Below are 20327 nucleotides of genomic sequence, written 5' to 3' on the forward strand. Positions count from 1 at the left end.
TAAAAACAGGACAAGGAAATTTTAACAAAAGACTTTGAAAAATTCCTGCTCTTATGAAAAGTGCCAAAAGAACTTTAACCTATTACTTCAGAACTCAAAAGTAAAATAAAGTGACTGTAGTATTCATAACAGTGCAGTAGCAGTCAGTGCAGACAGGAGGCTAGAAAATAGCAAGGTAAAAGCATAACGTGTTGAGGTTTGGAGACCGGTGAGGCGGGTTGGATGGAGGGAAATTTATAGTATCTGAAAATGGATTATAGCTTGGCCCTAACTTTGCAGTACGCTCTTCTCATTTACTTCTCTACTGGCATCTCAGACTCAAGGGACAGGTAGAAACTGAGGTTCTGAGGTGGCTTCCTCAGAGATCCCCTACCAGGTTAACAGTTTCGGGTCTGAATTGACAACTGAATTGTAATCTGAATAATAACAATATCTTCCACTTCAAAATTGACGTGATCTAAAGCCTTTCTTGGAAGTGAGGCCCTTTAGAAAGGGTTGTGGTTTCTGAGAACAGCAGAATATTCACAGAAAGTCTCTCCCCTTTTCAGTTTCTTGATTTTTATTTATTTATTTTTTCTTGTCAACATCAAGGGTTGAATGTAAGAAGGTGGAATCATCTAAGGGTAAAGCTTGACTTGCCTGTCTAGTTGCTCAAGCAAGTAACCCAGGAGTGCATAAAGTGACAGATGTTACAGTGAGGATGCTGACTGCCTGGACCTGAGTTCTTGGAATGAAAAAGTACCTGCCCTCCATTGCACCTCCAAGTCGGAGGACAGGTAGATCCCAACGTCTTATTCAGAAAGGTCTCAAAAGTGCAGCACTGTGGATTCAATGTGGCTTTCCACTTAGATGTGTAGGACCAGGTCAATTCAGAGAAGTGTTCCTGGGTTTTCCCACGTGCTTTTTTGGAGAGGGAGAACCTTTAGGAAGACTGGGTGGATTAAGATTTGGAGTGCTTTGAGCCGTAATTATTAGCTGTCAGTGAAAGCAGTAAATGAAAGGAGTATTTGTTAGCAGCTCTTTGCCTTGAGACTTTTGCACTTTTCTTGTAGGAAATATTTCTTTCAAAATTCTTGCTGTGGAGTTAAAACTTGGAAATGCAAAACAGTGCTGTAATCTTTGATGGAAGTATTCGCTTGGATGTGGGCTCCTGATGTCCTGAGAGGATGGAAAGAATATTTTATGATGATACTTGAATGAGAGACAGTTCCCAGAACAGTCATGATCTCCGGGTCTGAGAAAATCACCTTTTAAAACTTTTAATTTTACAAACAGTGGAAGCTAATCATAGAGAGAGAAGTATTTGGGAGGTTCTGTGATACTTTTGAATCCATGTAAATAATGGGGTATGTAAGATAAAAGGCAAAGAAAGAAAGCAAACAGGCAAATGACAAAGCAGAGCTCTGATAATGTGGGATGAAAATCTTTGGCTAAAGGCTGTTTTTGCTAACATATCCAAGATCAATTTGATTCCATGTTGTAAACTAGGAAAAGCATTTTAGAAACAATTCTTTTTAGGCCACGTTTGGATTTCTATTCATCCTTCATTTAAGTTTATTAGACTTTGAGGGACCCTCTACAGCTGCTGTTGTTAGTGCGTGCTTACACTGGAGTTACAAATGCAGAGCTTACTAATGATTCAGTTAATGAAAATGGTCCCTGCAGCAAAGCAGAAAATGATGAGGCAGTACATTTTGCAAGTATGTTTTTTTCCTTTTCCCATTCATGTGCTTTAATGGACATCGAACAATTTCAAGTATGCATGTATTCTCCAGAACTCTTCCGGGAGAGATCTTGAAGACCCTGCCTTGTTCATAGGATATTCTTATTTTCTGAGATGAGACCTTTTTGTTGTATGTAGTTGCTTGGATGTCTGTCTTCCCCTGTTCTGGGGAGTTAGGATCCAAGAACTTGACTCCCAGGTAGGCTCACGGTAGTGATCTTGTTGTAAACCAGGTGGGGGTTACAAATACAAATTTCATTATTAGGAGTACTTCAGTTTGTACAAGCAATGGCTTCTCTAGCTACATTAGTATCCCCCTAGCAAGCAGCAGGAATCAGTGTGGTCTGAAGCAGTTTGACGCTTCAACCTATTTTCAGCAAATCTAATGGCTTGGGCTAGAAGCCTGCGGCATCTGTTCCCATACAACAATGCAACTGCACCAGGAAATCAAGCTGCTGGATATGAATTGTGGAAGAGACTGCTGTGCAGCTGCTTGATGTTGCGCATTGAATGAGGCATGTGGGATGCATTCATGTCAATACTGAATGTACTGTAAGGCTCTGCATGTTTTACAGGAGGGTCTCTTTTGCAACATTTGAATTTTCCTCTTGAAATGCAGTAGACAACATAATACTAGGAAATGGTGCATTAATATTTGTAATGAACAAATAGGATGCAGTATTTCCAATTTTTAAAATGGGAAGGGATTCCAACAGTGTTCTGTTCTGTATAGCAAATGCACAAGGGTTTGCTGTGCTTCTGCAGCAGGTGGAACAAAACCAGTGAGCCGCAAATGATCCCCAACACGCATACAAACTCCGGATTTCTTCAGTGAAAGTGTTCTTAGAAAGTTCAAAAGCCTAGGATATCTTCCCATTCAGCCACTGCAATATGCATATTGAAAAGGATTTTCCAAAACAAGTTGTTCTTTTATCGTTGCATTTAATCTTTTTTTCTGTATCCGCAGATATCCTGTGAGTTCAGAAGTTGCCCTTTCCCTAAATAAAGGATTATGCTTTTCTTAATATTGATATTTACAGTTCCGTTGTTTCCCAAAAAAGATAGGATCTGACTTTCAGTGAAAACAGAATATTAGATAAGGCTTGTGAATTTGTTTTGCTAGGATCACTTGATCTGCTTTAAACAGACAATTATCAGTTAGTATCCTTGTCTCTAGTTGTGCGTGGTGTTCTGTTTGTGTGTGTGTGTGTAGTTTCCCTCTCCACCCCAAGAAACGCCCATGTCTGACTTTCTGGTGAAAGGTATGTTGACTTCAGGCATGTTAGACACAATTTTTTTTATTATTATTTTTATTTTTTTCCCCCTAGCTTTGGAAAGCTCTCTGATCTCATGATGAAAAACTGTGAATGCAACACTCAGTGGGATTTTTTTTCAGGATTCTTAGGAGTGACCGTTTGAAACCTTTAACCTAGTACACTTACCAAACTTTTGTTTTTCCAAAGTCTTCTGCTTTCTTGGTTTTAGGAGGAACCGAAAAAGGTTTGTTTCACATATGACCTGTTCTTAAATTTGGAGGGAAATCCACCTGTGAACCACCTTCGTTGTGAGAAACTGACTTTCAACAACCCCACTAAGGAATTCAGACGCAAACTTATTAAAGCTGGAGGGGTAAGTGCCAGGGGGATCAGAGATCTGAAGAGGTTAAAATCTGTAGTCTTACTGTTTTGTTCTGTGGCTTCTTTTTACCTGCAGCCGAGCAGGCTACGGTTCTCTATGTTCATCTAAAGGGATGACCCTGTCAGTTCTTGCTTCTGGTTATGTAACTGCAGCGCCAGAAGCAGAACTAAGCCATAGCTTGTGTGATTGTTAGTACTTTATTTTCTATTTAAGTATAACTGTTAATACTAAGGCAATAAAACCTCTCCAGAAATGGGGAGCTTGTGAATGGTGCGCTCTATCCATCAGGCAGTTAGAGCTATCTGTGACCTATCTAGTGTCATGAACTATATCAGTAGAGAAGAGCTCAAGAAAAGGGAGGGCTTTCTGTGTGTTCCTGTTTCGTTTTGGCCACAGGAAAGCTTAATACTGAGCGCTTCCGGGTTAATGCCCTTCCAACCTGGAATCAACTTCTTGTTGCTTAGATAATAAGGAAAAGTGTTAGAGTTTAGAATAGAAATAGCTGTGGGGAAAAAAGAAATAGATATAATCTTAAAGGCAAAGTAAGGATATAGGTTGCTACAGTGGATAAATTACTACTACTGGGAAATTAATATGCGGTGGTAGACTAAAGAAATTATCTTCAAATAACTATACAAGATCTAGGCAATTTAGTACCAGTCACAGAGTGCATGAAATTATTGATCGATCTGAGGATGTCATGATGGTATTTTGGGGCACCTCCATATATGATAATATATAACTCCATTCTGTTCAAGGACTTTATTCAACATAGGCTTAATTGCTGGCAAGAATTTCTTCTGGAAAACATCTTTCCAGCCTGAACAATATTTAAAAGAAGAGGAGGGGAAACTTATGTGAGGAAGTCTGTCAATAATAAGTTGCAAGAGTGGCAAGTATTCCAAACTGATCTGTCCAGGTCTTTGTCAATAGTCCAGTGCTTTTCTGCCCTGGAAACAAAGAAGGTGCTTATTTCAGCCATAGTATGACTAGAACATAATTTACTTATTAGGATTTTGGTCAGGCATTACAGTATTCTTGAAATATCAAAGTGTTTCATCCGCGAATCTCTTTTGATGCCATTCATCTAAAATCTTTTTGACTCCGTACTTCATCTGCAAAAGCTAGGGAATACATTTTTTCAGCCAAACTTTTTGGAGGGATTACCTTGACTGAATATAGGGAAGGTAAGAAGGAAGGCTGTTTCATGGAAGTCCGCACGTTGTGCTAAAATCTTGTCAAGAGATAGTCCCATGGATTTTTTTTTTTTTTTTTGAATTGAATCCAACTTCTGCCACATTGATGGAATCTTGCACATTCCTTCCAGATTTACTTTGCTTCCAAACTGTTTGAAGAAAAAGAGCATTTGCAATAGAACATACAGTTCTTGTCCATAGCTCTGTTGCCTGCTTGTGCTCAGAACATCAGAGTTCCCTTTGGGAATGACACTTGATATTACATCTTGCCTCTCGTTCTTTGTGATTTTAATGTTCTGTATTTCAGGCACTGGCTTGGGACTGAGCATCTTAACTGGAATTATATAGACAATATCTTTTATGGCCTTTAAGGGGAGAAAAGATCTAAAAGATGAATAACAGTGTATTTCTTGAGCAAGTGACTTAAGATAAACATGTGTTAATAGCCAATGTTACTTTACTCCTATATAATTTTTCTCCTCTCTATTACTAGGTGATGGTAATGCCAGAAGGAGCAGAAACTGTTTCAAGGCCAAGTCCTGATTATCCTATGTTACCCACAATACCACTCTCCGCCTTCTCTGATCCCAAGAAAACCAAACCATCCCATGGGTCAAAGGTCAGTGAAGCTTGCTTTTCAGTCATCCTGAGGTGAAGACTTTTCAGGACTCTTCTACTAAGAACTTACTTAGCACCTGCTTGTGGCTATTTCTTATTCTGAAAACTTCCCTTGTGCTCTGTGACTGAGTCTTTGGGCAATCTGTATCATCCTTTCTTTCCGGCAATTTCTTCCCACTTAGAGCATCGATTTCCCCCATTCCCCCCCTTCCCCCCCCCCCCCCACAGTAATTAACAGAGGAGATGCGGTGGTCAGCAGCAGAAATTGTCATCTCGTGTAAGCGTGAAATAAGAACATCTGACTAGGATGTTTCTTCTCTTGCCCTCTAAATTTAGAAGGCCTCTTTATGGTTTGTTAGCCTTCTCTTTTAAAATTTCCCTATAGAGAAGTAAATGCCCAAGACTGGGACTCTCTGGTGAACCAAATCTTCCTACTGAACTGGTAGGGCACATAAAGTTGCATTAAGTCCTCGCTGATTGTTCTGACTTATATCCGTGATGCTGAAGATGAAATATGTAGATCTTTTGCTGCCTGTCATGTAAAGCTGTGTTCTAAGTCCTGGGGGATTTCAATTTCATAGCAGCAAGTAGAACTATCTATCAGTAGAACTACGGGTATAGTGGTGTAAAGAGCATAAAATATACTGTACTTGGTGAAACTAGTGATTTCAAGATTTGATGTTTGCCTCTAGCCATATCTAGTTCCTGAGACTTCAGAAGAAGCCTAAGTTTTTTCCTTTCACTTGTCTGATGAAACTCCCTTTGTGTAGTTGCACATAGGAGAAACAATTCTCTTTATGTTCACTGGCAGTGTGAATTGAAGCAGATTACGTACACTTCATCAGTCTGAACTGTCACAAATACTAACAGCAATTCATTTTATAGCATAATTCAATTCTGATACCCATTTTCTTTAGGGCTCTGAACTTTTATTATGCTCTGGCCATGTCTTCTGATCTTGATGTTGTGGAACAGAATAAAGATGGCTTATCTGTTAGTGGCTGATTTAATTTTTGAATTAAGCATTAGAAAATGGAGAAGAAGGAAGAAAAATACAGGCTACATGAGCTCTGGTGAAAATTCTCAGTGGCTAAAGAAACAGCCATCTCCTGCTTCCCTTCCTCCAGGTTGCCCTCAGAGATGCACGTGTGTTTGTATCTCAACCTGTCCAGTTCATGTTGCAGTGTTTCCCTGCAAGACTCATTTCTATAAGTGTTTTGAGGTCATATAAGTTGCAAAGGGAAGTGCTCCTTTGCCATCCTGTATACCTGTCTCCTGCGATAGGCAGGGACCAAATGATTGCTGTCTCAGTGCTCTCATTAAGGTTGATAAATACCTGCTGTTATCAGAGACTTTGGCTTTCTTGTGGTTGTGGGGGAACTGAGTGTTTTTGCCAAGATGCGATTTGGTTGACATGCTGAGTTCTGGGCTAGGCTGCCAAAATAACTCGCTTTTGCTTTGGACATGATTTAATCTAATAGATCTCTTCAGTTGACTGAGTTTGGGGTTTTGTGGGTGTTTTTTTGGTTTGGTGTTCTTTTTTTTCCCCCCTAAAGCTTGGGTGTACTGAAGGAACGGTATGGTACAACTTTGTGTAACACAGCTTGACTGGGTTCCCTCTTATCTGGCTGTAGACGTTTGCCCTGCAGATGAAATCTGAGCTAAACATCTAACCTCCCTATATAGACCATGGGAAGGAACAGGCATTTCTGAAGCATGTTCCATCCTGTCCTGAGGTAGATGTTTAAGTGCCTAGTGTCAATTTCTGTCCATCACCTGTAAAGATATCTAGATGTCTACCTCAAAGGTAGATAAGTTATAGACATCTGTGGGTGGATGGCTCCTCAAAAACAAATGCCTCTGTGATTTATGAGAATGTGTTTTATAATTCTGTGCAAAGTTTCAGTTTTTGACCTAGCTTGCATGTTTCTTTTGCTGAATTTTAGGATGCAAACAAGGAAAGCAGTAAGGCATCCAAGCCACACAAAGTAACCAAGGAGCACAGAGAGAGGCCAAGGAAAGACTCTGAGAGCAAAAACTCCTCCAAAGACCTTGAAAGAGAACAAAACAAGCCTTTGAAAGACTCCTCCAGAAAACCAACGGAGAACAAACTGCCCAAGGAGGAGAAGGCACCTCCAAAAGCTGCTTTCAAGGAACCAAAACTGGCCGTGAAGGAGACCAAACTGGAGAACACTTCTCCAAAGGGTGGGCCACAGCCGGAATTAAAGTCTTCCAGCAAGAGGCCCTCCAATGTGGAGTCACCAAAGCCTAGTGCCAAAAAACAAAAAAAGAGCAGCTCCAAAGGGGTAAAGAATATCCTAGGGACATCTCCCAGGACCTCGTCTTCCTCGTACCCAGAGAAGAAACAAACCAAGGAGAAGATGAATGCCAAAGTGGAAAAGGTAAAATCTGAAAGTGAGGCCAAGGAGATCAAAAAGCCTGTGGAAATGGAGGAGTCAAATTCAGAGGATGAAACTTCTTTCAAGTCAGAGGTGAGTATGGGTTCATCCTTTATCAGAATTTTTGAGCAAGCTGGTTAAATCACTGCATGGAAAAAAAAAAAAAAAAATCTTCAAAACACTCCCTCAGACAAGACAGAGCACCAGACTGGCAAATGCTTAGGCGTGGTTGAATCTCGAAACTCTTTGAAAATACTATCAGTATCATCACTACTGCTACCTGCTTTACCTCCTGTTTCGTGTGTGCACTTCTATTTAGATTTATCTGTAAGCGGTTATCTAAATGTCAGAGTTTAGGGTTATGGTCTCTTGTTCATTTCTTGCAGTGACGTTTTTAGAGCACGAGTATAGGCTTAGATATGCTTTCTACCTGCTTATGATAACATGCTTTTGAGCCTGACCTTACTTTAGAAATGGAGTGAATAATTTCAGTTTTGCTTCTGAAAAAAAACCAACATGAAATGTAAACAAAAAAAACTTGTTCCTGACATGGCCTCTGAGAAATGCACTATTGGCTAAAGCTCAAATACAACCACATGCCACTAAACCTAAGTAAGTTGTGTTGTAAAACATAAACCAAATTATGTGATTCTAGTACTATTTTAAAAAGCTGTCTAAATATTTCTTTCGTTTTTACAACTCGGAACATTCCTCACTCTCCATCTTCTAAAAATTGTTTTCCCAAAGAAGGCAAAAAAAAGTAGAGGGAGGGGAAAAACACAGCCCAAATCCAAACTCTTGCTACTTTTCTCTGGTGTGTTTCATATTTACTGTAAAGAAGCCATACATGCCTTTATAGGAGTCACAGAATAATGTCACGTGAATTTTTAAACTGCTTCCTACTGACCGCTTCTAGAAAGATTTGTTTTGCTAGAATAAATCTGCTAGGGACAATTTGTAGTGTGATTTAATTAGCCCCATGATACAGTAAGTATTGATGGGTTTATTCCAAAAAGAATTTTTTGGCAAAAGAGTCCCGATAGAAGAGTTTATTGAGGAAGTGGTAATTTAAGTTATTCTGTGAAGCTTTGTGTAAATTAATTAAATGTGTAGCTTGGGGGCGGGGGGGAGGACCCAGCAGCTCCTCTCCACTTTTAGCCTTGAGCCTAAAGCGCATCAGTGCATAGCTAGCCCCTTATCTGTGTGACATACGTGGCCCTCGTTGCAAACTTCTGTCCTCTGCTGATCGCTGTTAAGTCCTAAATATCTTGTAGTCCGTTATGTCTTAGGTGCCATCCCTCTGGGACTCGCCATGCAACTGTAAGCTGATACCGCTGTTTGACTTTGTCCCGTGAAACCACAGACTGTGGCTGTGGTTCCACAGCGTCTACTGCAGTCTTGTCCTTCCCCCGCCAAGCTGTACGCTTCCTTGTCCTCTCGTGCACCAGCTCTGATGTTTGTCGGATGCTTTACAGGGTTATTAGAGTGCTAGCCCGGGAGGAGGATAGGAATACTCAAGTTTGCGAGGGGGAAGGAAATGTGGCAGCTGCCAGTCAGGACAGCCTAGGTTGCTGGGGAACTTGAAGCTTAAGGGTATAACTGCATAGTACATCGGCATCAGCAGAGAAGACTGAGTTCCTTTTCCACTCTGGGGGTTGCTTTTTCCTCCCAACACAGCAGTTTGCTACTCCATCGTTTGCACTGGTACAGCTGTTGGTGGATCTGTGTGGTAAGCCACATCACTAAAGCGAATGAGCAGCTGGAGGTGGACTGGGGCCCGGAAACTCTTAAATCAGCTTCGCTGCTGAAGCCAATGTATTGTGCAACGTGCTCTGAGGCTGCAACTCGGCGATTGCTTTGAGTTGACATCTTTGCAGGCTGCTGTTGAAAGGAACAGCCTTGCTCTCATTTGTGCTGCTGGCACGAGTGCTCATGTGACTTTGTAGTGGCCTGGAGGAGTTTCTCCTCTTCCAGCTCCTGCTGAAAATTAGTCGTCCCCTCACTTTTTTCTTTTCTTTAAATTCTGTTTTATTTTTCAGCAAGATCAGTTCCCTGATCTGGCCTCATGCTTGGCTGCCTGAATGCTGGTGCTGACAAAAGGGAGAGGCTGAGATGTGAGGGCAGGATTGCTTTTTTTCCATTGTCGGCATGTGCTTTTGTCATATCACAGTGACTGTGAAACGGCAGCCCGAGCGTGTCCAGCTGGATGCCTCCTAAATGGCTGAAATAACTGACAGGGTTAATGGCAGAAGGAGAAAAGAGGGGTGCATACGACTTCTGACGTGTGTCTGCATCGCATCTCCCATTAAGTCCCTGGGGGGAACACCTGCTAGACTATCGGGAGTCAAAGATATAATAGGATTGAATCTGTGGGTAAGACCCGAGAGCTGTGCTCCCTGATCTTGAAAATACTACTCTTTACTTTGATGTCGTTTTTTAAACAGACGGGGCTACTGCAGTGTGCCAAAATATCAGATATTGCCATTGTTGAATGACTCTGCTTTGGTATTGAGTAATTTTTAAGTGTAGTAATATCACTTTTTGGCACTCTGTTTATCCCTTCTTAGAACTGAATAAATGCAACTCTAATCTTCGGATGATAAACTATACAGGGGGGATGCTAGGATGAAAATGCTGCTGCCACCTCTACTTGTTAATGCCCAAAGCTGCTGATATTCCTCTTCCTACCTGTTGGCAATGTTCTCCTTATAATATTAACGTTTTCGATAGTAAGGTATGTTGATCAACAGGAATGTGAGCTTTTTAGCCCCAGCGTTTGGTTGCAGAAGTGATAGGTGTATTCCTAGGAACGGTGCAATGAAATTGAAATGCCCAAGGGAATTACTTAAATAAAGCAATATCACAGTACTTGGAGAATCTTTAATCTAGATCCCAATGAGAAACCAGATAATCTTTGAGAATACTGTAATGGTCACTTTTGCTCTTGGGGATGAAATATGTGGTTTAGCTTTCACTGCCACCTTGTGGTCCTTTACACTAAAGCATGTGATTGCTATACAAATACTCGATTTTATGTTTAAAATGTATACAGCATTAAAATTTTGTCTCTGGATGCTGTTAGTAGCTATAGTTCGTTGCATCTTTTTACTCTCTTCTTGCATGGTGTGCTTCTGGCGTTTCTTTAGAATAGTGACAGTCAGTGGAGTTGGTTTCACAAGAGTTTAGCTAGTTTCTATTATGTTTTCAGAATCCATTTGGAAACTGCATGGTGGATCACTCAAATTGGCATAGAAATAACTATGTTGAGGGTGTAGTAATAGTTCATAATATTTTTAAATTTTGGAGTCAGATGAGCTAGTTAGGAAAAGCATCCCTTCCGTGTTTAATGTCTATTGAAAGAGGTGCTCAGAAGGAATCTTGGTGGGTTAAAATACATACACATCTGAAAAGAAAAACTGATGTTTTTAAAGAGAGCTTTGACAATTATGCAGGGCTGTATGTTGTGTGTATATCTCTCACACTTCAAAATAAGCATTTTTTTTTTCTTTCCACTTTGGCATTTTTCAGGTGCTATTTTGCATCATTTGAGATGATTTGAAGCTAGTGGCATGAAGGGTTCTGTTGGGAGCTGTTGATGCTATTGCCCAGGTGTGCTGGGTTACAGGAAACCAAAGTTTTCACAAATGTGTTTGTTTATCTTGTGTTTTGTATATTTTTTGTAATTGAGAAACTGCATTCAGTGATGTATGATGGTGTGGAGTTCTTGAATCCTTTATCTCACTGTGCTCTGGTCTGGACTTCTGGATTAGAAAGGTTAAGATTCTTTTTCTTTTTTTTCTTTTGTTTTTTTTCCCTTTTATGGGGGGTTAAGTCTGTCCAGTCCAGCCCTTCCAACTCCAGCTCCAGCTCCGACTCCAGCTCTGACTCTGATTTCGAGCCATCTCAGAACCACAGTCAAGGTGTGTTGCAAGAAATAAAATTTGTTAAAGTCATCCCTACATAATTTTGAAAGGCTCATGAGAATTAGATCTGTTTTTCCAACACCATATATAAGGCTAATATGACTTTATTTTATAGAACCACCTGCTGAAGTTGTGACACTTCATTTAAAAAAAAAAAAAAATGTTAATGACACAGCATAACCATGAACAAATATTTTTGTTGTTTGGCAGTTAATTTATGAGTAGGTTCTCTCTCTGGATTTGTCTCTTTTCCTGTTGACTTTGGTTTCTGCCTCAATTTATAAATGCTTGTTGCTGCTTGATCTGTAGTAACCCCAGACTATTTCTTCTCCAATCTCAGATATGTTCTAATAGAAAATAGGGATGTTAGAGGCCTATTAATGATACTTGTCATTTTGGCAGTGCATAACATTGCTTCTTGTTCTGAATCATACAATGAGAATGCAAAGAGATATACTGTGGCAATGGTAAATTTTCTTACCTTAACAAATGCTGTGTTGCTACAAATATTGTCTTTTGAGTGACTTTTAAAACAGTCCCCAAATGCATGTAAAATGTGTCCTTTTGTTTTCATTACAGAAAAGAGTGGGTGGATTTGGAGGTGGGGGGGGCTTTTCAGAAGTTAGGCAGTTCTTAAAATTTCAACTCTGCTTTAATTTTGAGAGGCAAGAGTACAGTGTCTCCTACTAGTGTCTTTGAGCAAAGTTAAAATACCTGTGACATCTTTCTGAGAAATCTTGTTTTAACTTAATTATAAACTAATCCAAGTTTAGATCAGAGTGTTCAGGTGGAAATTCTGCTGCGTATGTCCCAGATGAGTGTTGAACTGCTGTGTCCTTTCTCCTCCCAGGCCCACTGCGCTCCATGGTGGAGGATCTGCAGTCGGAGGAGTCCGATGACGACGACAGTTCTTCTGGAGAAGAGGCAGCAGTCAAAGCAAACCCAGTCAGCCGGGATTCCAGGTGGTAACAAATCAGGAGGAAAGATGCATTGTTGTTTCTTTGCCCTCCATATTTTGTGTTTTCAGGTGCCCTCCTTTGAGAGAGGAATCAAAGAGATGAGGATATGCATGAGGGGAAAGTGTGAGAGAAGGGGAGAATGGACAGATGCGTGGGGTGCTTAGCACAGCGTAGGGACACAGAAGAGTCGATGAAAACAGCAGGGTGAGAACAGAAGTGGATAAGGAGAATGCCACTGAAGCTCAAAGAGAGGAAGCTACTGGGAAGTAGTGTGTATAGAGCTTGCAGGTGTTAGTGACTGAGCCCCTTGAAATAGTCATCTAATTGTCTTTTTCAGATCTCTGCTGAGCTGAAGGGTGTGGGACACCTTTGATCTGCAGAGATTAGAGAAGTGTCGTTGAGGCTGTTGGCATGTGTGCTCTTCTTATTGCATGTTACCAAGACAAAACTGAGAAGTCTTAGTCTTTGCTGATAGTGCTTGCTGACAGTTGGTTACTTGACTCCTATGGGACTTGGTTAACAGCTGTTTCCTGCTTTAGTCAATCGAAATAGTTGAATTTCATCCTTCTCCCCTCAGGAAATGCTGTTGTAGCCAAACCTGGAGTCCCAGGCTACAGGATACTTGAAACCAAATGCTTGGCCCAGATAGCAGCTGCAGATTTCAGATGACACTTGTGTTCACCAAAAAATAATCCTTTGTGTTGCACTGTGTCATTATCAGCTCAACAGGAAGTGAGAGACTGAAAGATAATTTTTATACCTTTAGGAGATGATAAATAAATGCATTGTTTTTCAAGCCCTTCAGAATCAGGATACCTGCTGCAGATGATGCCACAAGATGATTAAGATATAAAAAGGAAATCTCCAAGATCAAGGCATAGCGGGAAAACTAAATGTTTTTTTTTTTTTTTTGCCTGTGTTCTTAGTGGAGGTCTTAAGAAGGTTTTTATGCAGGACCTCACAGTGATTTTTTTTAGAATAAATCACGAAAATGAATGCTTGCTGTTGGCCAAAATCAGATGGTACTTACTCAGCAGCTCTAAAGAGGCTTGAGTATGAAGTAGCTGAACTGCTAGCTGCAACGTATAAACTAACTAAAAAACCTACCTAGTCTGCCTCCCCAGGGAATAGAAGATGGCAAAGCTGATGTCAGCTGTGACAAAGGGGATTCTCAAGAATTACAGGCAGTTTCTCCTGGGCAATGTAATATGGTGTAAAATAATAGAATTAATGGGCATTTTTTCTGTTTCACTTAACTCTGTGTGGTTCAGCTGACAGCAAAATAATTTTCCCATTGGCTGATGGTGCTAATTCTGTGCTGCTTGGTTTTCAGACTGAGCCTTAGCGACAGCGACAGTGATAATAGTGCAGACTCCTGCCTGCCAAGTCGAGAGCCTCCTCCTGGTCAGAAACTGCCCCCAGCAAATAATAAGGTATTGCATCCTACATGTCCATACAATGCTGCTTTCCATCAGTCTCGGTTCCTGTATTATGTTCAGTCTGTGGTGCTAATTTTGGCTGGTGCCAAAGCTTCACTGTTTCACTGTCTTCATCAGACAGGTAATTTTTTTTCTATTTGTTGCTGTTGCATCCAAACGATTAAACCACTGTGGTGTCTGAACTGATTTTGGTCCCTAAAGGCTATTTGTTTTACCCTCAGGCATCTGGAAGAAAAAGCCCAGAGTCTTGTAACAAGCCAGAGAAGATCCTGAAGAAGGGAACTTATGACAAGGTATGTTTGAAGATTTGCGTGTAATAGAATTGTTGGTTACTGGCTAACGTTTGTGAGTGAAAATAACTCGAGTCATCCTAGCCTGTTCAGATTGTTCTGCCTTGGCAGGTTAAAGGCTTGAATACAATGAAAAACAGATGTTGAAAGAATAGATTTGGGAGATTGACACTACAGAAACAATATCGTTTTAATAAACAGACACCCGAGTCTTTTCCATGTGCAAAATGCCAAAATTGCTTGATTGGTTTGTCTTAACAGCAGTGTGGCCACTGCTGCAGCGGTGAGCGCCTCTTCATCAAAAGGCAGTTTTCATCTATCTTTGATCTTACAAATTAAAGATTGTTTTATACTCTGCTTTGCCATTTTAGTTGAAACCTTTGTTTATTCAGTGAATTTCCCTTCTTTCTTGCCTCCAAGGAAAGTTGAGCATGCTTCTAAAGCATGGCTAACTCGCAAGAAATAGCTGAATTCCAAATTGTCCAGGAAGTTCTTCCACTGTGTTTTTCTTTTTTTTTTTTTTTTTTTTGGCAAATAAATCAATTGAATAGAAGGTTAATACTTTTCCTTAGTCTACTCATTGAGGTCCTTAGACCAAAATTACAGTATCGGTCTGTAGCTCACTTTTCTGTTTTAACACTTCCTCAACAGGAGAATAGAGCGCAGGTTAATTAGTTAATGTTAGGTCCAAGTATGATCTTGGAGACAACTTACATCTGAGTCTCCTGTTAGCTACAAAATCTTCTACCACTGAGTATTGTTAACCATAGCTGTGGTCTCTTATTTGAGACCAAGTTTGTAGGTAATATCTTTTATATTGCTACTTAGTATAGATAGAAGCAGACGCATTTGAGACCCATTGAAGTGACAGAGTGCCTGAAATATCATGAGTGCTTTTATAAATATATCAGCTCGTGCTGCAAGAGTATCATTCAATGCTGTTTGGGTGTTTTGGGAGAAATGCTTTTTCTCTGTGTGAATGAATCTGCTGGGCAGGGTGCATCTCATGATTGTTTTCTTTGCCTTGGTACAATTACTTAAATGAGTTCAGTTTTGCAGATACAGACATGAGTAACTCTGGGACAGCTCTTCAGGTTAAGAATCTGTCCTCTGTGAGTGCTAGCGGGCCAACAGAAACTTGCTTTGTTGGCTTTTTATAAGTTTTTTCTTTTCTTTTCTTTTCTTTTGTAAGAACCATTAAAATGCTGTTGAGCTTGTAAACAATCTTGCACTTCCCAATGTGATAGGTATAAAACTACCTGGGAACAGAGTGCTCGCAAAGAATTTTTTCTTACCTACTACAAAATGGTGTTCAGCAGCAGATTGCTGGGATGTTGGTCACTGACCACTGATGCAGGTATTTTCAGGTAACGAGTAGTTACTAGTACAAACTACTGATAAAGAACTAACACTGAAGTACACCAGGGTTAACTTCACCATTTCCTAGAAGCCATTCACAGATGTTTATTTAATAGAGTGCCATTAAATAGTCTAGCTGGTGATGTTCAGACCATCTGTAATTGTGTGAAGTCTTTAGTCTCCCAGTACTTAGTAAGGATGGAGGAGGCAGTAGAAAACTTAGGGAAAACTTGGGAACAGAAACATGCCTGAAAGGGCTTCAGGTTCCTCTGGACCTCAGTAGGGAAGTCACTTTGGCAGTCGTACGTACATGCCAGGTATGTCACTGTATTTCTGTTCATGCCTCCTTTACAGGCCTACACGGATGAATTAGTAGAGCTTCACAGGCGACTAATGGCACTACGAGAGCGCAATGTGCTACAGCAGGTAGAGATTATTTGTCAGTTTTTTGGCAAGCTGTTGTACTCTGATAATCTTTGTGTCCAAGGGTCTCGATCAGACCCCTGCGATGCTTGAAATTTCAGTTGCTTTTCCTTCGTGAGAGGGTAAGGTTCACTTTGAAAGCAAAGATGTGTAGAAAAAAAATCAGATATGCATGCAATGCTTTTGTTGGAAAAGGTACACAAGCGTGGTTTGGGTATCCTTTCTCTGTCATCCCGTCAGCTATCTCAAAGCTGGGCTCACCTGGTATACCTTAAAAGGGGAAAAACGTGCCCATGTCTTTTTCTGGACTGAGCTAGTCTGGAGCGCAGGAGAAGCTGGTTTGCTTTCTTGGGAGAGGGCTCCTCTTGTGGTGGGACACTCTTGCCCTCTGAGGCTATTTTAAAGGGATGAGGAAAGGACTGGATGGGTTGCTTCGTATCTGCTGGCCTTTCTGGTGTACTTAATCTTTATAGGCTCTTTGTATGCATCTCTGCTCATCTCCTTTCTCTACAGATTGTAAATCTCATTGAGGAAACTGGGCATTTTAATGTTACCAACACAACCTTTGACTTTGACCTCTTCTCCTTGGATGAGACAACCGTCCGTAAGCTGCAGAGCTACTTGGAAGCAGTAGCAACATGACGCTTGGCCTTAGAAGCAGGCTGCTTTTGAAACCAGAAATCCCGTTTATTTGGTACCAGGAAATAAACCCATGGAACTAGGCCTTCTTATTCTCTTGATTCTCCCGAAGCACTGCCTTAGAGAACAGCCATGCTCTATGAATGCACAGCCAGCTGCACTTTCTTGTAGGCTTCAAACAAGCACCCATATTGCTGAGTCTGTCCTCCCTAGCTTCATAAATAACGCTTGGGCACAGGTCCTGAGTAGAGCAAAAGATGTGCTGCTCCTAGCTGCACAGTGTGACCTTTTTGGGTTTTACTTCGAGAAACTGTGTTGTAAGAACGCATTTTTCAGGCGTCTCTGAGATCTGAAGAAATGTGAACGATGTTTTCTTCACTAAATCTAAGGACCAGCCTGCCTGCAGAGAGCTCTAGTGAGTCAGATTTCCTCCAGCTCCGTGAAGAATTGTTCATGCTGTGTAAGCAAGATTGGCTTTTACAAAGCTAGCCGAGTGACTAATAACAGAGAAGGCTTCCCAGGGGTCCCGCTGGTCTGTTCCAGAAGCGGACAGATTCCAGTTTTGATCACTTGCAAGTTCTGTCGCGGTTTGGTACAGAGTACTGCTGTAATTTGGCTCCCCGATTCCTACGAGGCATCGCTCCACATGCAGAACGCAGGACCTTGCTCTGTGTTTCAGCTTCCTGGAGAGACAGTTTGTGCTCTTTGAAGAGGTCTCTAGAATCTGCTGTCTCCCGTTGGGGGTTTGAGACATCTTGTTTGTTGATCTAAGCTCCTAAACAAAGTCTCACTCCTTTCAGTCTGCTTTAACTGTAATAGGACTACAAAACTGTAAGCTGTATATTTTATATATATATTATATATATGTATGTACTGTATGTATAAGAAGGGCCTAGTTGGGTCTTATGATTTTAAGGGTGTGTTTTTTCTGTTATGTTTTTTAATGGCTATGGCAGGGGAAGGGCGCTTAATAAGATTTGACTTGTTTGTTAAAATGCCTCTTGTGGACAATTTTTAGTGTATGAAAGCTGAACAGCAATCTTCAAAGCGTTTTGTGCTCTGGAAGGGACTCACCTGTCTTATTTTCATTTGTCAGTGTTTAATAACTTTGCCAAAATACGTGATTGGTTTTTGTTCTGTGTTCTCAAGGATGAATCTTTCCTACATTGGCCCCTATAGTAGTGGCTGTACTTTGGGAAAACCAAAACAAGGGAGAATTTTTATCTCGGGACACACCTGGAAAACTCTGATACAAAAACAAGTGAAATCAGGTTTGTTTCCTCCTCCCTCTTCCCTCCCCCCTGCCTGTTCAAGTAATGGCAGGAAACAGTAAACAGTGAACACTAATCCAGAAACTTTTATATATTTCTAGTTAAACTAGTATTGACTTTCAAGTATTGTCTGTATGTTAGGTGGGTGTGGGGAAAGTCTTGTAACTTTTATCAAAATTGTATTAAACTCCTGTTTCCTAAATTCAGTATTTTCTTAAAGAATTGCTCGGTTTTTCCAATCAGTATGTAAGCTTTTGCCAAATGTTAAGCGGGCTGCTGGCAGTGAGGAGGAAAGCAGCAGTTCAGAGGAGCCCTCCGCTACTGAACAGACCTCCCACGGCTGTAAAAGGCCCCTGTGGGAGCTGGGTGAGTTGCATCGTTCCAGGGTTTGCTGTCCCTATCCATTATGAAATTGTGGTCCCTTGTTTTGGGTTGCCCTGTTCTTTATCATGGAAGTGTTGCAACTGATCAGTTTAAGTGGCAATATGATGATAAGCTTGTTTGAGTTGGGTCATGTTGACCCGATTCCCATTAATTTTGTCTCTTTGTACCATCTTTCATGTGTCTTGTATATACAAGTCAAGCTCATGCCAGGTGCGTACCCTGTCACAGCAGTGATCTTAGCTGTTTTCTCTCCTGATGGACAATGCCAAGCCTGGATAGAAACCCTGTGCGCAAACGTACAATGAGAAGGTGGAGGACTGCTAGAAAAGGAGGAGCTACAGTTCTGTCTCGAGGCCTGCCGCTGGATAGCCCTCGGAGGAGGAGGTCACGCGCAGTACGCAAGCTGCCACAGATTTCGCCCTTGTGCTGCGTCAGGCTTAGTGGGTATGTGCGAACTATTAATAGTCTCTGTTCAGTCGGTCGCAGAGAGGAAGCGAGCCTCGTAATGTCGCTGGCATCCCCGGCCCTTACTCGCTTGGCGTTTGGAGCAGCCCCAGGCGTGCAGTGCCGTGTGCCAGCTGCCCCCCTGAAGGGCTGGGTTTGGTGACACTGTCCCGTCCCTGAAGCAATAGGAGCAACAGTGTTAGCCGCTCCGCGTCTTAAGATCTCCCAAGGTTTTTGCCTCCTCTCTCCTCCCCAGGTAACTTACCCCCAGAACCATTGCATCTGTGTCACCCGCACTGACAGCGTTTCTCCCGGGACTGTAAGTAGCCTCCAGAGTTATGGCACAAGGGTTAAGAGGTGCGCCTTCCTTCTCCCCCTTCTCATCTTAAGATCTGAATCGTTGTGTTGCTCCCAGCTAGTCCAGGAACAAGCGTTGGAGGGTGTTCCTGAACTTAGCTGGAAGCACCTGGGGCTCTCACCCAAGGCTGTGGCACCATCCTGTCCTGGAACCAACTTTATTTGTGAAGTCTAATGAGCATTGGTGGGAATTTTGTTTGGTTTTATAAGAAGTATTTTACACATGGATTTTTTTAGACTGTTTATAATCTCCTTGAAAACCTGAAATAATAGAATTGTTCCCCCAGCAATAGTTCTTCTCCACTGTGTGCACATGCTGATTTGTTACTAAAAGGTTTCTTGCAAGTACTTAGTTGTTCTACAGAGTTGTTGTTTTTTGGGGTATGTGGTAGCATTGGGGACCACATGAGGAATGACTCTGCAAACAAAGAATGGTCAAATTTGGGCCTCATCTTGTGTCCCCTTCTAGTTACATATGAAAGAGTTCCCTGTGTAGATTCTCTATAGGCTGGCTGAATGCTGTTCTGAACATGCCATGTACAGGTATTTGTGGATAAAGTGTTTGTTCTTGTGTCACTCTTGAGAGCATGGATGGATTATTGTAAAATAGGAAGGAGGTGGCAGTGCTGCTGTTAGCATTGCTTCAGGTCTTTGAGGATGTGTAGTAACTTGCATTGTTTAAAAAAAAAAAAGGAGAAAAAAAAATACAAAATTGACTTCTAGCCATAATGGTTTTTCCAAGGAAAATGGACAGAACTCTGTTACTTTTCAGTGTCCTTCATCTTGTTACTGAAGGCATGAACAAGTGATGATCAATCTGAAGGCTTTCAGAGTTGCTTTGAATTGAATCATGTGGAGGTAAGATTAGGACACAGCTTTTCCTTTGTCCTTGGCCTTTGTATTAAAGGGCAAAAGAGGGGTCAGGAGTACTTTCCTGTTGTCTTGGTCTGATATGTATTAAGCCTTGAGGCTTTGATTACTGACATTTACTATTAAAAAAGGATAGGCTGGCTGGATCCCAGAACGCCAGCCTGAAGAATATTGGACACATTGGTAACGAGACTGGCTCTGTTGTGGTCAGACTGAATATATGGAAGTGCAATGATTTAGCCACCGGTTCTTATACTGTTGTGTGCGGTGGCAGCATCAGAACGAGCAAAGAAATTGATGCAACAATCCAGGAACAGTTTTTGTCAGATCTTGAACGTATTTGATGGTAAGACATTAAAATTCCCTTGTGGAGCTTGCCCCATCATGTTCTCTGT

At 41.3% G+C, this 20327-nt stretch overlaps 2 protein-coding genes across 12 annotated transcripts in view; one reads left to right on the forward strand and one right to left on the reverse strand.

The window, feature by feature from the left end:
- The window catches only part of MLLT1 (MLLT1 super elongation complex subunit), a 29462-nt gene extending 11791 nt beyond the window's left edge, over window positions 1-17671 (forward strand). Inside the window, exons 4-12 of the mRNA XM_068919880.1 lie at window positions 3209-3352; window positions 5051-5176; window positions 7122-7667; window positions 11407-11494; window positions 12348-12459; window positions 13790-13889; window positions 14117-14188; window positions 15899-15970; window positions 16481-17671. Of these exons, the coding sequence (XP_068775981.1) occupies window positions 3209-3352; window positions 5051-5176; window positions 7122-7667; window positions 11407-11494; window positions 12348-12459; window positions 13790-13889; window positions 14117-14188; window positions 15899-15970; window positions 16481-16609 (1389 nt within the window). The 3' untranslated portion in view covers window positions 16610-17671. The remainder of the gene's footprint in view (window positions 1-3208; window positions 3353-5050; window positions 5177-7121; window positions 7668-11406; window positions 11495-12347; window positions 12460-13789; window positions 13890-14116; window positions 14189-15898; window positions 15971-16480) is intronic.
- The window catches only part of ACSBG2 (acyl-CoA synthetase bubblegum family member 2), a 45278-nt gene continuing 29061 nt past the window's right edge, over window positions 4111-20327 (reverse strand). For 3 of the 11 annotated variants that reach the window (XM_068919871.1, XM_068919877.1, XM_068919867.1), the window contains one exon: window positions 4111-4706. The gene's annotated coding sequence lies outside the window, so the exon portion shown is untranslated. Of the gene's footprint in view, window positions 4707-11386; window positions 13197-20327 lie in introns of those variants that run through there. The other 8 variants (XM_068919872.1, XM_068919878.1, XM_068919876.1 and 5 more) reach the window with 6 other exon arrangements.

Source organism: Struthio camelus, chromosome 26 (assembly GCF_040807025.1).
Source record: "Struthio camelus isolate bStrCam1 chromosome 26, bStrCam1.hap1, whole genome shotgun sequence".
In the NCBI taxonomy this organism is placed as follows: Eukaryota; Metazoa; Chordata; class Aves; order Struthioniformes; family Struthionidae; genus Struthio; species Struthio camelus.